Raw genomic sequence first — 19191 nt, 5'->3', positions numbered from 1 at the left:
TAGGGAAAGGGGCTGCTGTTCAGCCTGTGGGGAGCTGGGTGACACACACAGCAGGTACCAGACGCCTTCCTGGCATGCAGGTCCTTAGGGGTAGCCCCTGCGCCTCCTTTCCTGATCCTCCAGCCTTCCAGGAGAAGGATTTGGGACCTGAGGCTAGGGACTGGTCTGGCAGGACTTGATGGACAGCTTTAGAAACAAAGTCCCTTGGTCCTTGGAGCCACATATCCATAGCTGGTGATGACATTGTCACAGGTCTTGTTGGGTGACGTCAAGCAAGTCGCAAGCACCATAGTGCCTCAATTTTCATATCTTTAGAAAAGGGAAGTGAACTGGGCCAGCCTCATGGCCTAATGGTTGAGAGAGCCAGATCTCACATGACTGACCATGTGGTTTGAGTCCTGGACACTTGAAAAACATACTAGGCATGCATGTATGCATGCCCCAATCCCTGTGGTGTACAGAAATAGAGGAAAAGAGGTAGTGGCTTGACTACGCCCCTTTGGGGTGCTTCCCCCAACCCCCTTGTTTCTCTAGTAAGTACACGTGCCTTTAGGAAAATTAACAAAAGGAAAAAGAGGGGCCAGCAAATGGCGTGGCAGTTATGTTGCTGGACTCCCACATGGCTGACTGCAGTTCGAGTCCTGGACCCAGTAGCTTGAAAATCATGCCGGACATATGTGCTTGTGTGCCCAAGATCTAAGAGGAGAATGGAGAAGGGATTATGATGTGGCCATCCACCCTGGGGGGTGATTTCTCACTTTTCCTCTCACTGACTCTGTCTCTCTCTGGTGAACACACATGTTCCCAGGTAAAAACCTCTTTAAAAAAAAAAAAAAAAGAGAAATAAAGGAAGTGAACCAGATCACTAATCAGTGATTTTATGGGGTAAAGGAACCCCTTTGAGAATTTGATGAAACCTATGGCTCCTTTCAGGAAAATGCAAAGACGTCACCCCCTCTGCCTGTGGTTCTGGGCTTCACCAGCCAGATCACTTCTTGGGTAGTCCAGAGTGTGCACAGAGGGCTCTTCTTCCCCACCTCTGTCACTCCCCACAAAAGGCCTCCCTGCCCAGCACCTCAGACCTGGGAGGAAAAGGCGCTGTGTACGTTGTTTATGCCGATTATGCTATGGGCAGCTCCCGGCCCGTTATCCTACGCTACTCCATTAGGGTCAGAGCTTTGGTGTTCGGAACTGCTGCTGGGGCCCTCCTCGCAGGGATGGGATCTGTCCTCGCCCGCCCGGTCCTCCCAGCACCACTGCACATCCTAGGTGCTGCTGTGTGCGCTCAGAGAAGGCACCCTCTGAGCTGTCTGGAGCTGGAGCTGGGCCTTTTGGATCTTGGGTCCTTGCCCATGCTGCTCCGGCCCTCATCAGAATCACATGGAGTTTAAGTTGCGTGGATTCTGTGCTCACCATGTGCCAGGCGGTGTCAGATGGATCCTCCATTCACCCCATGAAGAAGGGAGTATCCCCATTTCACAGATGAGGAAGCTGAGGTTCTGAGAGGGGAAGGGACTGGCCCGGGGCTCTATACCCTGTGTGCTGCAAAGCTGGGATTCCAGCCCAGCTGGTCAGCCCCCAGGTGTGACCTCCGGATCTGAAGCTAGGTGGGGCCGTGCTTTCTGACCTGCAGATGAGGTTGTGCTCAAGTTTGAAATGGGCCACGTGAGAGCGCGGAACCTGGCCTATGACACCCTCCCGGTCCTGATCCATGGCAACGGGCCCACCAAGGTAGGGAGGGGCCCAGCCCCTGGGGAGCATGGGAGGAGGCCAGAGCCCCCGTTCTCTCACTGTGACCCTGCTGGGATGAGGGCCACCTGCCTGAGTCCTGCCATGAGCTCAGAGCCTCTGCTTTCCCATCTAAGCTCAGTATGGTGCTCAGTGGTGCTCTGTCCTTTCCTGTTGGACCACAGGACACACGGGGGCTACTGTCCCCATCCAGGCCTAGACAGGGCTTCCAGAGTCATTCATACTCTGGCACCCAAGGCAGGGCTGTTTACTCACTCAATGATTGTTGACTATTTGCAAGAGAGAATAAGGCATGGGCAGTCATGATCAGTCAGGTGGTTCCTGCACTCCCAGCACAGTGGAGGGGCTGGGGTACAGATGGCTGGGGGCAGGGCAGACATAATTATCCCCTAGGAGACTGGCCTGTGGCTCAACTTTATTTCTCCCAGAGTGGTCCTCAGCCACGTGCACTGGAATCATCTAGACAGGAGACAAAGCAGAGCATGTAAAAAATGCAGATTTCCTGGCTTCACCCGAGGTCTGCTCAATTGGAGGCTCTGGGGGTGGTGTATGGGGCCAGGAATCTGCATTCCAGCTCCCCGAAGATCCGAGGTGAAGTGGGATAGCCATGGTCTCGGTCTCCTGGGGATGGAACATTCTCTCCCAGACCTGCTCAGAGGGCAGGAGGGAGCTGGGTTGTTCGAGACCCCAGGGGCCTGGGAGCTATGCATCTGTGACTGTGGGGAACTGTGAGTCTATGGCTGCAGGGGCTAGACTGGCCCTGCTCCTCTCGGACCCGCGTTTTCTCCCCAGATACAGCTAAACTACCTGGGCAACTACATCCCACGCTTCTGGACCTTTGAGACAGGCTGTGCCGTGTGCGACGAGGGCCTGGGCAGCCTCAAGGGCATTGGGGTGAGGCCCTGAGCAGGCCCCTGCTCCTCACTGGGGCACCCTCCCGCCTCTCCCTCCAGCCCCCCCTCTCCCTCCAGCACCCCCGTCTCCCTCCAGCCCCCACCTCTCATGCCGGCTGGAGCTCGCTGTCCCAGGCACCTTTCCTGCTAAGTCTTTGTGCCCCCTTCTGCCTCTGGCTCCGCGGGCCACACCAGGGGCTCAGGGAAGGCGCAGTGACAGATGCTAGACTCTGGTGCTTCCCTCCCCCATGTAGGACGAAGCTCTGCCCATAGTCCTGGTCGGCGTGTTCATCGAGCAGCCCACGCCCTTCCTGTCCCTGTTCTTCCAGCGGCTCCGACGCCTCCGCTACCCCCAGAAACGAATGCGGCTTTTCATCCACAACCACGTGAGTAGCAGACACTCAGTGGGCTCATCACGCAGCTTGGATGAACGGCCCAGCCTCGGGGCCAGACAGTGGCACAGTGGTAAAATGCGATGCTCTGCAAGGCAATCCCATGTGGGAAGGTTCTCAGTTCAAGTCCAGAGGACACTGGGCAGGTGTTCGTGCTCTGGGGCTGGCTGAATCTATGGGTGGATTGGAGCATCAGGACCCTGTGGAGGGTTCTGTCTTTCACTTTCTCTTTTGTAGAAGAAATGATCAATAAACTTAAAACAAAATTTTTTAAAGGGCCCAGCTTCCTAAGGTGGCTGAGACCACTGAGTATTTATTGATTGAGGCTTATCTGGAACGAGTGGAAATGGACACTGGGCTGTGTCCCCACATCACTGGGTTGATTCTAGAGTTGGACAGGCTAGGTTTGAATCCCAATGCCACTGCTTTTATGGGCTGAGTTTGGGGACATCACTCAACCTCTCTGTGCTTCAGTGTTCCCGCCTATAAAATAGGTATAGTGGGACCAGCAGTTAGCGTAATGGCTATGTCGCTGGACTGCCACGTAGTCGACTGCGGTTCAAGTCCTGAACCCGGTGGCTTAAACTCACGCGGGGCGCGTGTGCGTGCGTGCCCAAGATCCCGAGAGGAGAATGAAGGAGAAGGGATTGCAGCGTGGCCATCCCCCAGGGGGGGTGATTTCTTGCTTTGTGTCTCTCTGTCTCTCTGTCTCTCTGTCTGTCTGACAAGCACACGCGCCCTATAGCAAAAACCTCTCCAAAAAAAAAAAAGAATTAGGCATAGTAACAGTGCCAACCATAGAACTGCTGCAAGGATTAAATAAGGATGAGGCACGAAGTGCATAGACGGGTGCCCAGTGCATGGGAAGGAAGCACATAGTAGGTGCTTTTGTCATTTTCATTTCTATCCCTGCCCCCATTAATCCTGCCTAATTTGATTTCCATTTCTTGAGTGCCTTCTGGGGAGTTGGGGAAGGTCTGGAGGCCTGCTGATTTGTGGGGAATAGGCCTGGATTCAGCATGCCCAGCCCCCTCTTTCTACCTCTGCTTCTTAGCCTGATAAGGCTCCCCCACCAGCTCAGCTTGACCTTGCCTACACCAGTTTTCCTAAGGGGATGCCAATACACTGTAAATCCCTGCCTGCATTATAGACATCGATTTGGCTATGTAGTGTTACCTGGAAATGGGGGATGTGGGCCCTGCCCTTGAGAGGTTCATGGCTGCCCTGTAGACACCAACGGGCACCTCCATGAACTGTGACATTGTTTAGAAAGAACTGCTGAGGCCAGCAGATGACATAGTGGTTACATTGCTGGACTCCCACATAGTTGACTGCAGTTCAAGTCTTGGACCCGGTGACTTAAAATTCATGCTCAGTGTGTGTGCCTGTGGGCCCAAGATCCTGGGAGAAAAGTGGAGGAGAAGAAATTGACATGGCCGTCCCCCTGGGGGGAATGATTTCTACTCCCACTCACTGTCTCTGTCTCTACCCCCCTCCCCAAAAGTGCGCATGCCCTAAGGCCAGAACCTTTAAAAAAAAACTGCCACAGGCGGTCTTTGAGGACTTGTTGTATTCTCTATCTGACGCACACAGGGCTTACCTTGGCCGTGAAGGAGGCACAGTTGTCCTCCCATTTCACAAGGGAGAAAACTGAGGCGTAGACAGGTGAAGTGACTGGGACCAGCAGGTGGTATAGTGGTTAAGGCACTGGATTCCAACATGGTCGACCACAGTTTGAGTCCCAGATCTGGCAGCCTGAAACTCGTGCTGGGCACGTATACGTGTGTGCCCCACATCCTAAAGAGATGAATGAAGGAGAAGAGATTTCAGCGTGGCCATTCTCCCCTGGGAAGGGCGATTTCTTGCTTTCTTTCTCTTCAGCAAGTGCACGTGCTCTATTGCAAAACTCTCTTTAAAAAAAAAAAAAAAAAAACACAGAAAAAGTAACATGACTTGTCCAGGGTCACATCGCTCAGCATAGCAGAGCGGGACTGGTCCACATCCTGGACTGGGTTCTAAAGACCCTGCCCTTTCCACTTCCATGTGCCAGAGGACTGTTACTTCTCAAAGTGCGGCCAAGGATCACCTGGCATGTTTGTAACAAAGCAGATCCCTAGGCTAGATCCACCTGCAGAATCAATCTCTGGATGTGGGCCGAGGGGTGGGATGAGGACTGTCCCGACGACAGGAGCACTAATGAGGCTTGTGGGGTCGGCCCCGGTTGGGGGAGGAGAATAGTCAAAAGATGGTCAGGAAGGGCATTTTGGGCAGAGGGCTTGGCACGGCAGAGGCGGAGATGGGAAAGCAGTGGCCAGGCCCGTGCCGGGGTGGCTGCAGCAGAAGGTGCTGTGGTCCCTGGGGTGCAGCTGTGTCCTCACCTCTCCCCCACCCCATCCCCCTCCCCAGGAGCAACACCACAAGGCGCAGGTGGAGCGGTTCCTGGCGGAGCATGGCAGCGAGTACCAGTCGGTGAAGCTCGTGGGCCCTGAAGTGCGGGTTGCAACTGCGGACGCCAGGAACATGGGCGCGTGAGTGGCGGGCCACAGTTATCTTCACTGACAGTGGTGACAGGAGTTCAGAAGGTGCTGTGGTCTCCAGGAAGTTCCTGCCCTCTCTGTCAAAGGGGAAATAGTCTCTGCTCTGCCGGCCTAAATGCTCCCAGGCAGGACTGAGCAGGGTCGTTTGTGTTCAGGAAGCAAATCCGGGGAAGAGGAAGGACGGAGGGCCAGAAGTACACAAACGGTGACGGGGAGAGAAACCTGTGTTTTCCGTTCATGATTAAATAGACAAAGAAGCAAGTAATTCGTGTTAACTGCAGAGGAATTAGGCCAGATCAGAGGCTGGCAAACTCCTATAAAGGACTGGATGGTAAATCCTTGCAGGTCGGCTCTGCAGGCTCCTTCTGCTTGAAAGTGGCCACGGGTGATACGTAAGTGAATGAGTATGGCTATATGTGCTGGCAGAACTGTATGATGGCTGCTGACATTTGACTTCCATACCGTTGTCACAAGCTACACTTTTCATTTTCTCCCTGCTATTTAAAAACATAAAACCTGGCCAGGCGGTGGCCAGTTGGTTAAAGGTGCTGGATCCCATGTGGCCAACTGCACAGTTTGAGTCCTGGACTTGGCTGCTTAAAAACATACTGGGGGGACCAGCAGATGGTGTAATGGCTATGTCGCTGGACTCCCACGTAGTTGACCACGGTTTGAGTCCTGGACCCGGTGGCTTAAAACTCGCGCCGGGCGCATGTGCGTGCATGCCCAAGATCCCAAGAGGAGAATGGAGGAGAAGGGATTGTGGCGTGACCATCCCCCCTGGGGGGTGATTTCTGTCTCTCTCTGTCTGCCTCGCGAGCGCACGCGCCTTATAGCAAAAACCTCTCAAAAAAAAATAAAATAAAATAAAACATACAGAGTGCATGTGTGTGCCCTCAAAGTCCCAGCAGGATTGCGAGATGGAGGAGAAAGGATTGCAGTGTGACCATGTCACCCCATGGGGCGTGCTTTGTTCCTTTCCCTCTCTTGTCATCTCACTGTCTCTCTTGTGAGCACATGCCTCCTCTGGCAAAATTAAAACAAAAACATAAAACCATTCTTAGCTTACCAGCTATATAAAACCAGGCAGTGGGATTATTTGGATCATAGACTATAGTTTGCTGAGCCCTGGACTAGATAAACAAAAGAACAGCGCTGGCCTTGTGGCCTAGCGGTTAAGAAAGTTATATCTCACATGGCCAGCCACAGTTGAATTTCATTGGAGGGCTTGAAAAACACCCGGGGTGCATGTGCGTGCATGCCCAAAATCTCAACACGATGGAGAGGTGGAAGAGAAGGGATAGCGGCGTGACTGTAGCTCATGGGAGGTATGCTCTCTCTCCCTCTGCCTCTCTCTCGCTGCCTCTCACTGGTGAGTGTACATATCTCTGGCAAAACAAACAAAGAAATTTTGAAGACTTTTGGTCCAAGTTACAAAATTATGCTCCAAAACAACCGCACACCAAGATCCATTCCCTACCCCCAGGCAGCTGGGCTGTGCCTTCCCCATCATCAGGGTTTCAGGGCACTCATTGTCCCTTGCCAAGCTCTGGGCATTTGTCTCAAGGTGCAGGGAGTCCAGCGTTTGGGCCTTTGAGTCAGGAGGGACTCTTGGGCTGGTATGTGGTGAAGCCAGGCCCTCTGTGGTCACAGATGTGGGCAGCACCCAGGAAGCTTGGAATCGAAGCCGCCCGCTGACCCTGTGCTTCCCCGCAGAGACCTGTGCCGGCAGGACCGCAGCTGCACCTACTACTTCAGTGTGGACGCTGACGTGGCCCTGACCGAGCCCGACAGCCTGCGGCTGCTGATCGAGCAGAACAAGTGAGGTGGTGGGCAGGCCCGGGGGGAGCCCCCACTTCCTCCCCTTCAGCCTCTCTGCTCCCTGGGCTATGGAATCCACCCCAGGGTCTGAATAGCACCCTCCCCAGTCTGTTCCGGGCTGTCCCTGGGAGGGAGCAGGTATCAGATGAACCAAACTCTGATCTAGGCCCAACCTTCCCCATGCCCCAGTAAGGTGCTTGAGGTCTCTGTGTGCAGACAGAAGCCTCCCCTTCCACATCCCCCTCCATGTCCCTATCCACTTAGGCCTGCCCCACCCTTCCCAGGGGGCAGCAGGACTCTACTGAGGTGCTCCCCTCCTCAGGAATGTCATCGCCCCGCTGCTGACCCGTCAGGGGAGGCTGTGGTCAAACTTCTGGGGGGCACTGAGTGCAGATGGCTACTATGCCCGCTCCGAGGACTACGTGGACATCGTGCAGGGCCGGCGAGTGTGAGTGCCTGCGGGGTCGGGGCACCTCCATCTGGCTTCCTCCTGCACGAGCGCTTCCCTTCCCTGCTCCTGTCCTTGCCGTCAAATCCCTGCTGCACCCAGAGCGAGGCAGACTGCAATCACACACACAGAAGGACTTCCTGACCACCCTCCTGGTCATGTGCCCAGGGGAGGGCAGTCGAATCAGCGTGATTATGCCCTTCTAGCCTAGGACCTCCTCTTCTTCCTGGGCCCAGACCCCTAGCGCGAGCCCCCTCACCAGCAGCCTGTTTCTCTTTGTCTTCATGTCTCTCTGTCCCTCACTGGTGAGTGTACACATCTCTGACAAAACAAACAAACAAACAAACAAACATAGACTTTGAAGACTTTGGTGTGGAGAGTAGTTAATTTGAAAATGTGTGATTAAAATATGTGGCTTGTAGATACATGTAAGGACACATGTTTTAATCACATGTTTTCAGATTGGCTGCTCTCCATGCTTTGGTACAAGTCACAAAATTACGCTCCCTCTGCCTTCCCCTCTCCCCCCAGCGGCGTCTGGAACGTACCCTATATCTCCAACATCTACTTGATCAAGGGGAGTGCCCTGCGGACCGAGCTGCAGACCACAGACCTGTTCCACCACCGCAAGCTGGACCCCGACATGGCCTTCTGCGCCAACCTCCGGCAGCAGGTGAGCCGGGGCCTGGGCGGCCAGAGGAGCCCTGGTGACAGGGAAGGAAGGCCTTCCACTCTGACCCTTAGTGAGTTACCTTGTCACCATGGGCCTGGGAGCTTCTGAGATGCCAGCAAGGCAGCTCTGAGGCCATCAGGGCCTGGTGGAGACTTGGGGAGCATTGGGCATGTGTGCTGGCCCCCAGAGGTCTGTGGGACCATTTTAGCAGACTTGGCTTTCATACCATCTATCTTACTGGCATTTTTGTTTTCTGTTTTTTGGGTTTTTTTGGAGAGGTTTTCGCTATAGGGCGCGTGCACTCTCCAGATAGACAGAGACATAGAGACAGAAAGCGAGAAATCACCCCCCCAGGGGGAATGGTCATGCCGCAATCCCTTCTCCTCCATTCTCCTCTCGGGATCTTGGGCACACACACACGCGCCCGGCATGAGTTTAAGCCACCGGGTCCAGGACACGAATCACGGTTGACTACATGGGAGTCCAGCGACATAGCCATTATGCTAACTGCTGGTTCCTCTTACTGGTATTTTTGACACAGTCTCAAGAAAAGTGAACTTTCCACCTAAATATTCTCCGAGTAATGTGTCAAAAGACACCTCACCCTGTCGCTTCATCTCACCCTGTGTTTTATTGACTTCTTTTATTTTTTTTGGAGAGGTTTTCGCTATAGGGCGCGTGCACTCTCCAGATAGACAGAGACATAGAGACAGAAAGCGAGAAATCACCCCCCCAGGGGGAATGGTCATGCCGCAATCCCTTCTCCTCCATTCTCCTCTCGGGATCTTGGGCATGCACGCACACATGCCTGGCGTGAGTTTTAAGCCACCGGGTCCGGGACTTGAACCGCGGTTGACTATGTGGGAGTCCAGCGACATAGCCATTATGCTAACTGCTGGTTCCCTGTTTTTTTGACTTCTTAAAAAATTTGCCAAGGGCGTGTGTGCTTGCCAGAGAAACACAGAGAGGGATACAAGATAGAGACAGGAAATGGCTATGCTGTAATCTCTTCTCTAGTTCTCATTCCTTTTCAAGATTTTGGGCATGTATCTGTGCCTGGTGTGTTTTTCCGGCCACTGGGGCCAGGCTTTGAACCATGTGGTCAGCCACATGAGATCTAACACCTTATGACTAGCCATGGGCTGGCCCGTATAATTTTATTTATTTATTTTTTATTTTCAAAGGGTGTTAGTGGGGGGTGGGGGAGGAGAGAATGTTCCCCAATGATGCATGGTCATGCTATAATCTTCTTCCTTCTTTTCTCTATCCCATCAGATTTTGGGCATGCACAAGCCTCTGCCTGATGTGTTTTTCAGGCTACCAGGGCTGGGATTTGAACTGTATTTATCCACTGTACTATGGGACCAGTCCCATGGGTTTCTTTTCTTTTTTTGGTTTTGTTTTGTTTTGTTACCGTGACAGTGTGGTGAGCTTTTCCCCCATCACCCAAAGTTCAGGATTGGAATGTGGCCCTTTTCTCTTATGCGTTTGTTCTTTCAGCCTCAGTTTAGTCCTCCCAGTTGCCTTCCCCAGTGTCAGGCCCGGGCCAGGTGCTGAGGTCACAGGACCGGCCTGTGCTTGATCCCTAATCTGGTAAACTTGAGGGTGGAAGAGTACCTCTCTGGAGCGTGCAGGGCAGGGGGCTGGAGGGAGAGCCTCTTCCATCGGGCCTGCTCTCCCCAGGATGCGTTCATGTTCCTGACCAACCGACACACCTTTGGCCACCTGCTCTCCCTGGACAGCTACCAGACCACCCACCTCCACAATGACCTCTGGGAGGTGTTCAGCAACCCTGAGGTGAGGGCCTCGTGGGCAATTGGGAGCTGCAAGTAGAAGGGACCCTCAAGATCCTGTGGCCTGGGGTGTCTGCCTCTCAGAGCTTCACAACAACTGGGACCCTGCGGGGCACCTCCCTCCCTGCACCCCAGGGGGCTTGTAGGGCAGGATTGGGTGGGGAGGGGAGGCAGTGCCATCTAGTGGAGGAGGGACCAGAAGTCGGAGGTCTGCATTTGCAGCCCAGGTCTGCCATCAATTGCACTTCGTTGAGCCTCTCCATCTTGGGGCCTCAGCTATCTGATGAGTGTGCCCTCCCTGCTGTCGCACCCCAGAGGATATCATGATGATCGGAAGGGGAGAGCGTTTTGACCTTGTGGGGGCTTGCAGCTGCCCTGGGCATGTGCACATATCAGCACACAGACATGTGCATGCGGGCGCACACATGTACGTACCGCGTGCAGACAGCTCCTGTGGGCACACTCACACACCCAGGCAATGTGCGTGCACCCAGCAGGCACAAGTACATGCCCTTCCATCCTCAGGTAGGTACATGGTCACTGAGTTTGAGGGGCCTACGGGGAGGAGCCCCCACTTGGAGCATCCTGTGGACCTGAACAAATAGTGAGGCTGTGGCTCAGGCCAGGCCCCAAGAACCCCAGCCCGTTTGCCGCTCTCCACAGGACTGGAAGGAGAAGTACATCCATGAGAACTACACCAAGGCCCTGGCGGGGAAGCTGGTGGAAACGGTAAGGGAGCAGGTGCTCTCTGGGAACAACCAGGGGTGGGGGCAGAGGAACAGAGGTGGCTGCCCCTTGGAGGTGGAGAAGGGGCCTTCCATCTGCTCTGTGGGAAGTGGGCAGCAGGACAGCCCCTTCCTCTGTGGCACTTTCTGGCTGAACCTGCAAGGGCCTTGGGGGTCTTAGGCCTCCTCCCCGGCCCAGGCAGGAAAGAGGAAAATGTCCCAGAGTGTGACCTCTGCTGTGGACACGGCCCTAGGGCCAGGAGTGAGGAGGGGGTGCTCCTCTCTGCTGTTCACCTGCCTTGGGGCCTGCGGGCCTCTGCTCCCTGGATGTGCACCTTCCTGCCCCAGTCCTGGTGCTGGTAGTCCTGGGGCCTCAGTGGGGGTCTGGCTCTGAGCTCCGCCCCCTTCTCCCTTCAGCAGCTCATTCAGCCTGTCCTGCCTTACAGAGCCCCTCACCCTTGGGGACACCCACAGGGCTCACAAACTGGGTTGCATGGTGGGGCATAGACCACTCGGAATCTGCAGCAGGGGAAGGCTGTGGTGGAGCCACTTTGGACCCTCATGACCAAGTCCCCACCCTCTCCAGCCTTGCCCGGATGTCTACTGGTTCCCCATCTTCACGGACGCGGCCTGCGACGAGCTGGTGGAGGAGATGGAGCACTTTGGCCAGTGGTCTCTGGGCGATAACAAGGTGGGGGCCCCAGTCACCCGGGCTGTGGCTACAGTGAGGTGATGCAGTATATGCCCATGCCTCCCCACCCAGGCCTGCCTCCGGGCTCCTCTCCTGGCCAGCTGACCACCCTCCCTGGGACTCTTAATGTGGGGGTGCTAGCAGGGATGCCTGTAGGCAGGCAGGCAGGAGTGGAGGGACTGAGAAGCTGGAGCTGGAGATGAATGTCAGTCCCCAAGCCACCATTGCCACTGACTTTGAGCTGCCGTAACAGCGAGCTGCTAGGTCTTCAGTTCCTGAGTTGTTACTAGACTGGCCCAGCTGCCTTCCTGACGTGCGTGTGGAGCTGGGAGGAATGAGCAGGTGTCAGGTAGGAAGTGCTGTCAGGTCCGAGTCGGACAGGAGGAAGTGGTGCCGTGGAGGTGAGAATTTGTGCTTTTCTTGGGGAGCAGCTCCATACCCACAGTCACCTTGGCACGCTTGGGCACCCGTATGTTTAAATTTTTTTTAGAGCAATTTTTGCTATAGGGCACATGTGCTCACCGGAGAGACACAGAGAGACAGAAAGCGGGAAATCAACCCTCATGGGGGATGGCCACACCACAATTCCTTCTCCTCCATTCTCCTCTCGGGATCTTGGGTATGCACACATGCACAGTGTGAGGTTTTTAAGCTGCTGGGTCTGAGACTTGAACCACGGTTGACTATGTGGGAGTCCAGCGACATAACTCTTGTACCATCTGCTGGTCCCAGGCACTCATTTTTCAGTTATTCCCAGAAGGCGTGTGTGCTCACCGGAGAGAGCCAGAGAGCAGCCTCTGGCCTGTAGTACCTGAGCTCATGTAGCCCTCTGTATTAATTTTCGGCACTCTGTAGCAAATTACCAGAAGCTTAGCGGCTTAAAACGACACTCCGGTAGTATCTCCTGGCTTCTGAGTCAGGATCCCAGGCCCAGCCTAGCTAGGTCCTTTGCTCGGGATCTGACAAGGCTGCACTTGAGGCGTCGGCTGGGACTGGAGCCTCATTGAGGCCTAGGATCCTGTTCCGTACTCACGTGGTCATTGACCTGCCTTGACAGACCTCAAGTGAGCAGGAGACAGAGCCTCTGCAAGATCCTCCTGTAAGCTCTCACCCCCTAGGTCAGGCCTGCCAGGATAACCTTCCTGAATTGACGCAGAGTCAACTGATTAGGGATGTTAACTACAGCTGCAAAACTCCTTCTCTGCCAGATAATGAAACCTAGTTCCATGACATTCCCAAGTCAAGGGGAGGGGACTAGACAGCCTATCCCCAGGGCAGGGGAGCCTGGGGAGCTAGCTTAGCATGCTGCCGACCACACTCCTTGGTCTCTTACAGGACAACCGCATCCAGGGTGGCTACGAAAACGTGCCCACCATTGACATCCACATGAACCAAATCAGCTTCGAGCGGGAGTGGCACAAGTTCCTGGTGGAGTACATTGCCCCCATGACGGAGAAGCTCTACCCCGGCTACTATACCAGGGTGCGCCTGCCTGGGACGCAGCCAGGAAGAGGGCAAGGGGCATGGCTGGGAGGGGAGGGGAGGAGAGGAGGAGCACTCTCAGCTTGGGGAGAGGCCTGGATAGTTGGTCCCCAGGTGGGAATAAGGGTATTTGGTCCCATCAGGCGGGGCCTCTGGAGCCTCTAGGATCTGGAGACACTACTCTGCCTCTGGCCTCTGACCTATCTTTCAAATCCTTCCATGGGATTAAACCCTGTCTCAGGAGCTCCCACAGCAGCCCACCGAGGAAGCCGCCCAATTGGCTGGCCCGAGGCTCCTCCCTCCCCTTGGTTTCTCTCTAGCCCCTGCTGGCCTGTCTGTGGACTGCCACTTCTGCTTTCTGACTTCCTTGCTTACTCAATCACTTTTCATTCCGTGCTTTCTCCAGACACCCGCTCTAGGTGCACCCGACCCTGCCCTCAAGCAACCACCAGCCTAGATAGTTGCCTGAAAGTATCGGGAGGATTGGGTGCGGGTTTTCCTCCCTCCCTTTTCTCCTCTTCCCTCCACTCTTCTCTGTCTCTCCACTTCTTTTGTTTTTTTAGATTTTTGCTATAGGGCTCACACTCATCAGAGAGAGAGGGAGGGAAAGTGAGAAATCACTCTCCCTTGGGTGGGGGCACATGCAATCCCTTCTTCACTCTCCTCAGAATTCTGGGCACACACACACAAGTATCTAGCATGCTTTTCAAGCCACTGGTCTGGGACTCGAACTGCTCCGTCAGCCATGCGGGATCCAGCTCCTTAACAACATGCCCTCTGCTGGCTCCTCTCTTTACATTTTTACTGAGAACTCTTTCTGTGCCAGGCACTGTTCTGGTTGCTGGAGGACACAGCTGTGAACAAACTTGCCCTTCTAGGGCCAGCATTTAGCAGATTAGATGAGGGACCTGGTCTTCCAACCCTGCCCACCGGCCTTTGGTGCTTTCTCATTTTTTTAAAAAGAATTATTTATTTATTTAATTTTATTTGTTATTATTGTTATTTTTCTCAATTTGACCAGAGAGAGAGAGAGGGAAAATGAGAAAGCAAGCCACCAGGTCTGTGACTTGAACTGTAGTCAGCCATGCGGAAGGTCAGCGCTTTAACCGCCACACCACCTGCCAGCCCCCTTTTCGAAGTTAATTTACTTTCTCTATAAGACAGAGAGAGGCACCCTGACAGCACCTTTACTCTGTAACCCATCCCAGCCTCAGCCCACCAGGATCGCAGGCACATGGCACGTCCAGCATGTCTGGGGAGACCTGGGGAGGGGAACAGGACCCCATGTGCTCTCGGTGTTGGGGAGCGCGGGCCCTGCTGTGCCTTTGTGGCCTGTTTTGGCTGATGCTGGCTCTGTTGTCCTGCTGCCTCGGGGTAGGCCCAGTTCGACCTGGCCTTTGTTGTCCGCTACAAGCCAGATGAGCAGCCCTCACTGATGCCGCACCACGACGCCTCCACCTTCACCATCAACATCGCCCTGAACCGCGTCGGGGTGGACTATGAGGTGAGCGGGGCCCCAGGGTGCAGGCAGGAGAGGGAAGGGAGGGCTGCCTACAGCCTGGTTGGGGCAGAGAGGCCCAGGGTACGCCATCCAGGGAGGACCAGCGAGAAAGGGCACCAGGTTCATGGGGAGGGCTTCCTGGAAGGGATGAGCTCAGGGCACAGTTTGGTGGGGCTGGAAGGCAGGGGCTATAGAGCATGAACTTCCCAAGATCTGGGACCAGGTTGTCTGGCCCTGGGTCCTGCCTCTCCCGCAGCAGCTCCAAGGCCTCGGGCATGTGTCTTAGCTCTGTTTCCTCCTGTCTTAGGTGGGCAGCTTTGAGTGCCTTCCATAGAAGTGTTGTGAGATTTAATGAGATCCAGGTGATGGCTCACGTGGGACCACCCAGTGGTCCCCTTCCTCCATGGCTCCTGTCATGGGAGCAAACGGCTGTCCCCTGGAGACAGCAATGATAATACCGAATGGTAGTGAGGAGTTTAGGAGTTTAGGCCCTAAAAGCAAGGAAGAAAGCTGATAGGAGAGTGGCAGGAGATCGCATGAATCTGAGTGTGGGCCCAGGCTTGTGTCTGGAGTCAAGAGCTAGGGAACTAGGAAGACAAGGCCCACAGAAGGCCTCTAGGTATAATCAGTTAAGAGGCCAGACAGCATTAAGCCACTGTTTAAGTTGCTGTTTTTTAAAGAGTTTCTGGACCTAGCCCTAAGCTCAGTATGCATAAAAAGACTCCTAAAAAAAGCTATCTTTTTTTTTAATATCAGTTTGTTTGTATAGGACATTGGTACTTGCAGGAGAGAGACAGAGAGAGTGGAGGTGGCCATGCCACACTCTCTTCTCTTTTCTCCTCTTGGGATTTTGGGCATGCATGCACGTGCACCTGGCATGTTTTTCTTTTCTTTCTTTCTTTCTTTTTTTTAGAAAGCAAGCTACCAGGTCCAGGACTTGAACCATGGTCAGCCATGTGGGAGTGTCTAGCACCTTTACCACCATGCCACCTGCTGGCCTCGGCGGGGGTGGGTGGGGGTTTTTCTACCACCATGCCACCTGCTGGCCTCGGCGGGGGTGGGTGGTGGTTTTTCTTGTTTTTTTTTTTTTTTTGTTAAAGAATTATTTTATTTTACTTTAATTATTTTAATTTGATGAAAGAGAGAGAGGGAAAGTGAGAAAGAAGCCACCAGGTCCAGGACTTGAACCGTAGTCAGCTATGTGGGAGTCCAGCGCCCTTAACCACTGCATCACCTGCTGTCCCCCCGTGGCATGTTTTTCACATCACTGGGTCTAGGACTTGAGCTGGGCAGTCAGCCATGTGGTATCCAGCTCCTTAACCACTCTGCCACCAGCTGCCCCAACAGCTATAATTTTTGGAGAGCTTACAATGTATCGAGCCTTGCCCTCAGCCAGGGGTTCTCAACCAGGAGCGGTTTTTGATCCCTCAAGGGACACTGGCAGTGACTGGAGACATATTCTGTTACTGCAGCTGTGAGGTTGCTAGGGGCATCTCGTGGGTCTGGAGGCGAGGGGCAGCCAGGACAGTGAGGTGAGACTCTCAGCCCTAAGCTCCTGTGTGTACTATTTCATTTCATTAACACCGCTCTGTGCAGTTTAACCTCTATTTTCCAGAAGGGGAAACTGAGGCTCAGGCTGGTCCCAGAGTTAGTAAAGAGTGGAGGTACATTTGCCCAGGGGTGCCTGATTCCAAGCTCAGAGCTCTTGCATCTTCCTTTACTTAGTGTCTTCCTTATGCAGTTTATGGCTGTCACCTCGCAAGGCACCACCAGGCTGGCTATGCTGGGCTATGTCAGAACACACAGGAGAATAGAGAACAGGGAACCAATGGGGCGGTGGGGGAAGGGCCCAGCTTCCTGTTGGAAACTGATGCTTCCTGTCTCCCAGGGCGGGGGCTGTCGGTTCCTGCGCTACAACTGCTCCATCCGAGCCCCAAGGAAGGGTTGGACGCTCATGCACCCTGGGCGGCTCACGCACTACCACGAGGGGCTCCCCACCACCAAAGGCACCCGCTACATCGCTGTCTCCTTCGTCGATCCCTAATAGGCCAGGCCTGGCCCTTCGGACCGTTCTTCTTTGCTGACAACCACTGCCCAGCAGCCCCTGGGGCTCAGGATCCCAGGGACCTGGTCCAACCTCCAGGCTCTTGACTCCCCATTGCTTTTGGAGCCACCAGTTGGAGAGACTGGGCCAGGACGCAGCGACCTCCACAGGTGGCTGGGCTCTCTGTGGTGCTTTGGACCCAGCCCCGGGCAATGCTGTTCACTTTCATTGCTTTCTAGAGACTCATTCTTCCTGAAAAACTGAGTCCCCGTCCTCTGCTTCTTCCACAAACAAAATGGGCTTACCTGAGCTGCCTAGAGACTGTAGGGGTGCGAAGTCAAACCCCAGAGCTGCTTCTGGGCAGTGTTGCAGCCCCAGGGACTTCTGCTTCAAGTTTTGGGATAGTCACAGAGACCGAATCAAGCTCAAGTTCCTACCCTGAGCCCGAGATCACTGATACCCCTTCCTCCACGGCTCCTGTCATGAGAGCAAACGGCTGTCCCTTGAAGACAGCAACTCTGCAGACCTCCTGGGAGCTAGGAAAGGCTTCTAAGCCACAGCTCCATCCTCTACTTGGCCCTGACCAAGTAAGGGGGCTGACATGTCCACACACTGCACTGGGTCAGTCTGTCCTGGAGGCCTCTATGGAGAAGGATAGACAGACAAACAGGAGAGTTTCTATTAAAGGTTGTTCAAACCACTGAGTGGGAGATGCTTAGGGTGGGTGGGTGTGCACGTGTCCTGCAGAGAGTCTGCAGGGAGCAGTTTTAAGAGCCCGTGGTTGTAAGAAAGGCTGTGTCTTTGTCAGCAGACTTGTGACTTCTGCTTGCCAAACTCTGTCCCATGTGGTCTCTGTGTCATTTGTGCATTCTGTAAACCCTTTCTGGGAGCCAGGCACTGGCTGCCTGGCACACGCTGCCTCATCTGTCAAGACCTACGTCAGGGGTCACTCCTCTCTGAAGGCTTTGCTGATCAACCTTCCTGAAAATGAAAACGTGGGAGAACTTCTGGTGCTGCAAGTGGCTCCTGCCATACCCTGGACAGACTCTTCTGGAAGCGATGACTACACTTTAGGACTGGTTTTTTGTTTTGTTTTGTTTTGTTTTTAGTATTTTGCCTTAGGGTGCATACACTTCTGGAAAGAGAGAGAGAGACAGAGACAGAGACTGTGAGAAGGAAAGTGAGAAGTCTTCTCCTGGGGGGATGGCTATGCCACAATCCTTTCTCTTCCATTCTCCTCAGATCTCGAGCATGCATGCACGCACATGTGCCTGGTGTGATTTTCAAGTCACCAGGCCCAGAACTTAAACCATGGTTGGCCATGTGGGGCCCAGCAATGGAACCAGTATACCACTTTCTGGTTCAGGACATTTATTAATAATAAGAGCTAACATTTATCTATCCCTGTGGGCCAGGCATCATGTATACCAGCCCCTCAGCATTTCTGGGACAGGAGATATTATTTTTTTTTTTCACAGATGAGGAAATGGAGGCTCAGAGAGGCCAGGTAATTGGCTTGAGGTCACACAGAAAATAAGTGATCAAAGAAACCGGATTCCTGCCTGGCAGCATGTAGAGCTTTTTTTAAACCACTGAGTCACTTTCTGGCTTCAGAGGCATTTTTAAAATCTTGACTTGTGTCTTTTTTTTTTTTTTTAAGTGCTTAGAGAGTGCATGTATGTGTACAAGAGAGAGAGAGAGAGAATGCATCTCCTCTTCAAGGAGCCTGATAATGTTGCAATCTTTTTTTTTTTTCCCCCCAGTTTTTTCATCCTGCCAGGATCCTGGGTATGTATGCATGTCCCCAGCTTGTTTTTGAAGCTGAGGGGGCCCAGGGACTTGAACCCTGTTGACCACATAGGATCTGGCTAACAGCTGAGCAGAGCCTAACACCTGTGCTACAGATATGGCCCCTAGAAGGCCATTTTTTTAAAGGCTTTTTTTTTTTTTTTTTTTTAAGGGTTTTTTTTTTTTTTTTTTTTTTTTTTGCTATAGGGCATGTACACTCTTTTTTTTTTTTTTTTGAGGGGGGAGGTTTTTACTATAGGGTGCGTGTGCTCACCAGATAGAGAGAGACAGAGACAGCAAGAAATCACCCTCCGGGGGAGGTGGCCATGCCACAATCCCTTCTCCTCCATTCTCCTCTTGGGATCTTGAGCACACATGCATACGTGCCCGGAGTGAGTTTTAAGCCATCGGGTCTGGGACACAAACTGCGGTCGACTACATGGGTGTCCAGTGACATAGCCATTACACTAACTGATGGTCCCAGGGCATGTGCACTCTTGAGAGAGACAGAGAAAGGGAAAGTGAGAAATCCCTTCTTCTCCTGGGATTTTAGGCATGCATGCACATGCACTAGGCGTGATTTTCAAGCCATCCATTGTCGGCCATATGGGAGTCCAGCACCTTACCCACTATGCCATCTGTTGGCCCTCAGAG

At 53.7% G+C, this 19191-nt stretch overlaps 1 protein-coding gene across 1 annotated transcript in view; it reads left to right on the top strand.

The window, feature by feature from the left end:
* The window catches only part of PLOD1 (procollagen-lysine,2-oxoglutarate 5-dioxygenase 1), a 37601-nt gene extending 20013 nt beyond the window's left edge, over window positions 1–17588 (top strand). The window contains exons 7-19 of the mRNA XM_006145307.3: window positions 1634–1731; window positions 2542–2643; window positions 2897–3028; window positions 5441–5562; window positions 7288–7392; window positions 7715–7840; window positions 8372–8513; window positions 10197–10310; window positions 10970–11035; window positions 11618–11722; window positions 13058–13204; window positions 14583–14708; window positions 16594–17588. Coding sequence (XP_006145369.1) covers window positions 1634–1731; window positions 2542–2643; window positions 2897–3028; window positions 5441–5562; window positions 7288–7392; window positions 7715–7840; window positions 8372–8513; window positions 10197–10310; window positions 10970–11035; window positions 11618–11722; window positions 13058–13204; window positions 14583–14708; window positions 16594–16749 — 1541 coding nt within the window. The 3' untranslated portion in view covers window positions 16750–17588. The remainder of the gene's footprint in view (window positions 1–1633; window positions 1732–2541; window positions 2644–2896; window positions 3029–5440; window positions 5563–7287; window positions 7393–7714; window positions 7841–8371; window positions 8514–10196; window positions 10311–10969; window positions 11036–11617; window positions 11723–13057; window positions 13205–14582; window positions 14709–16593) is intronic.
* Window positions 17589–19191: the final 1603 nt, after the last annotated feature.

Source organism: Tupaia chinensis, unplaced genomic scaffold, assembly GCF_000334495.1.
Source record: "Tupaia chinensis unplaced genomic scaffold, TupChi_1.0 Scaffold000146_1, whole genome shotgun sequence".
NCBI classification, from domain to species: domain Eukaryota; kingdom Metazoa; phylum Chordata; class Mammalia; order Scandentia; family Tupaiidae; genus Tupaia; species Tupaia belangeri.
This window is presented reverse-complemented; position numbering and strand designations above follow the sequence as displayed.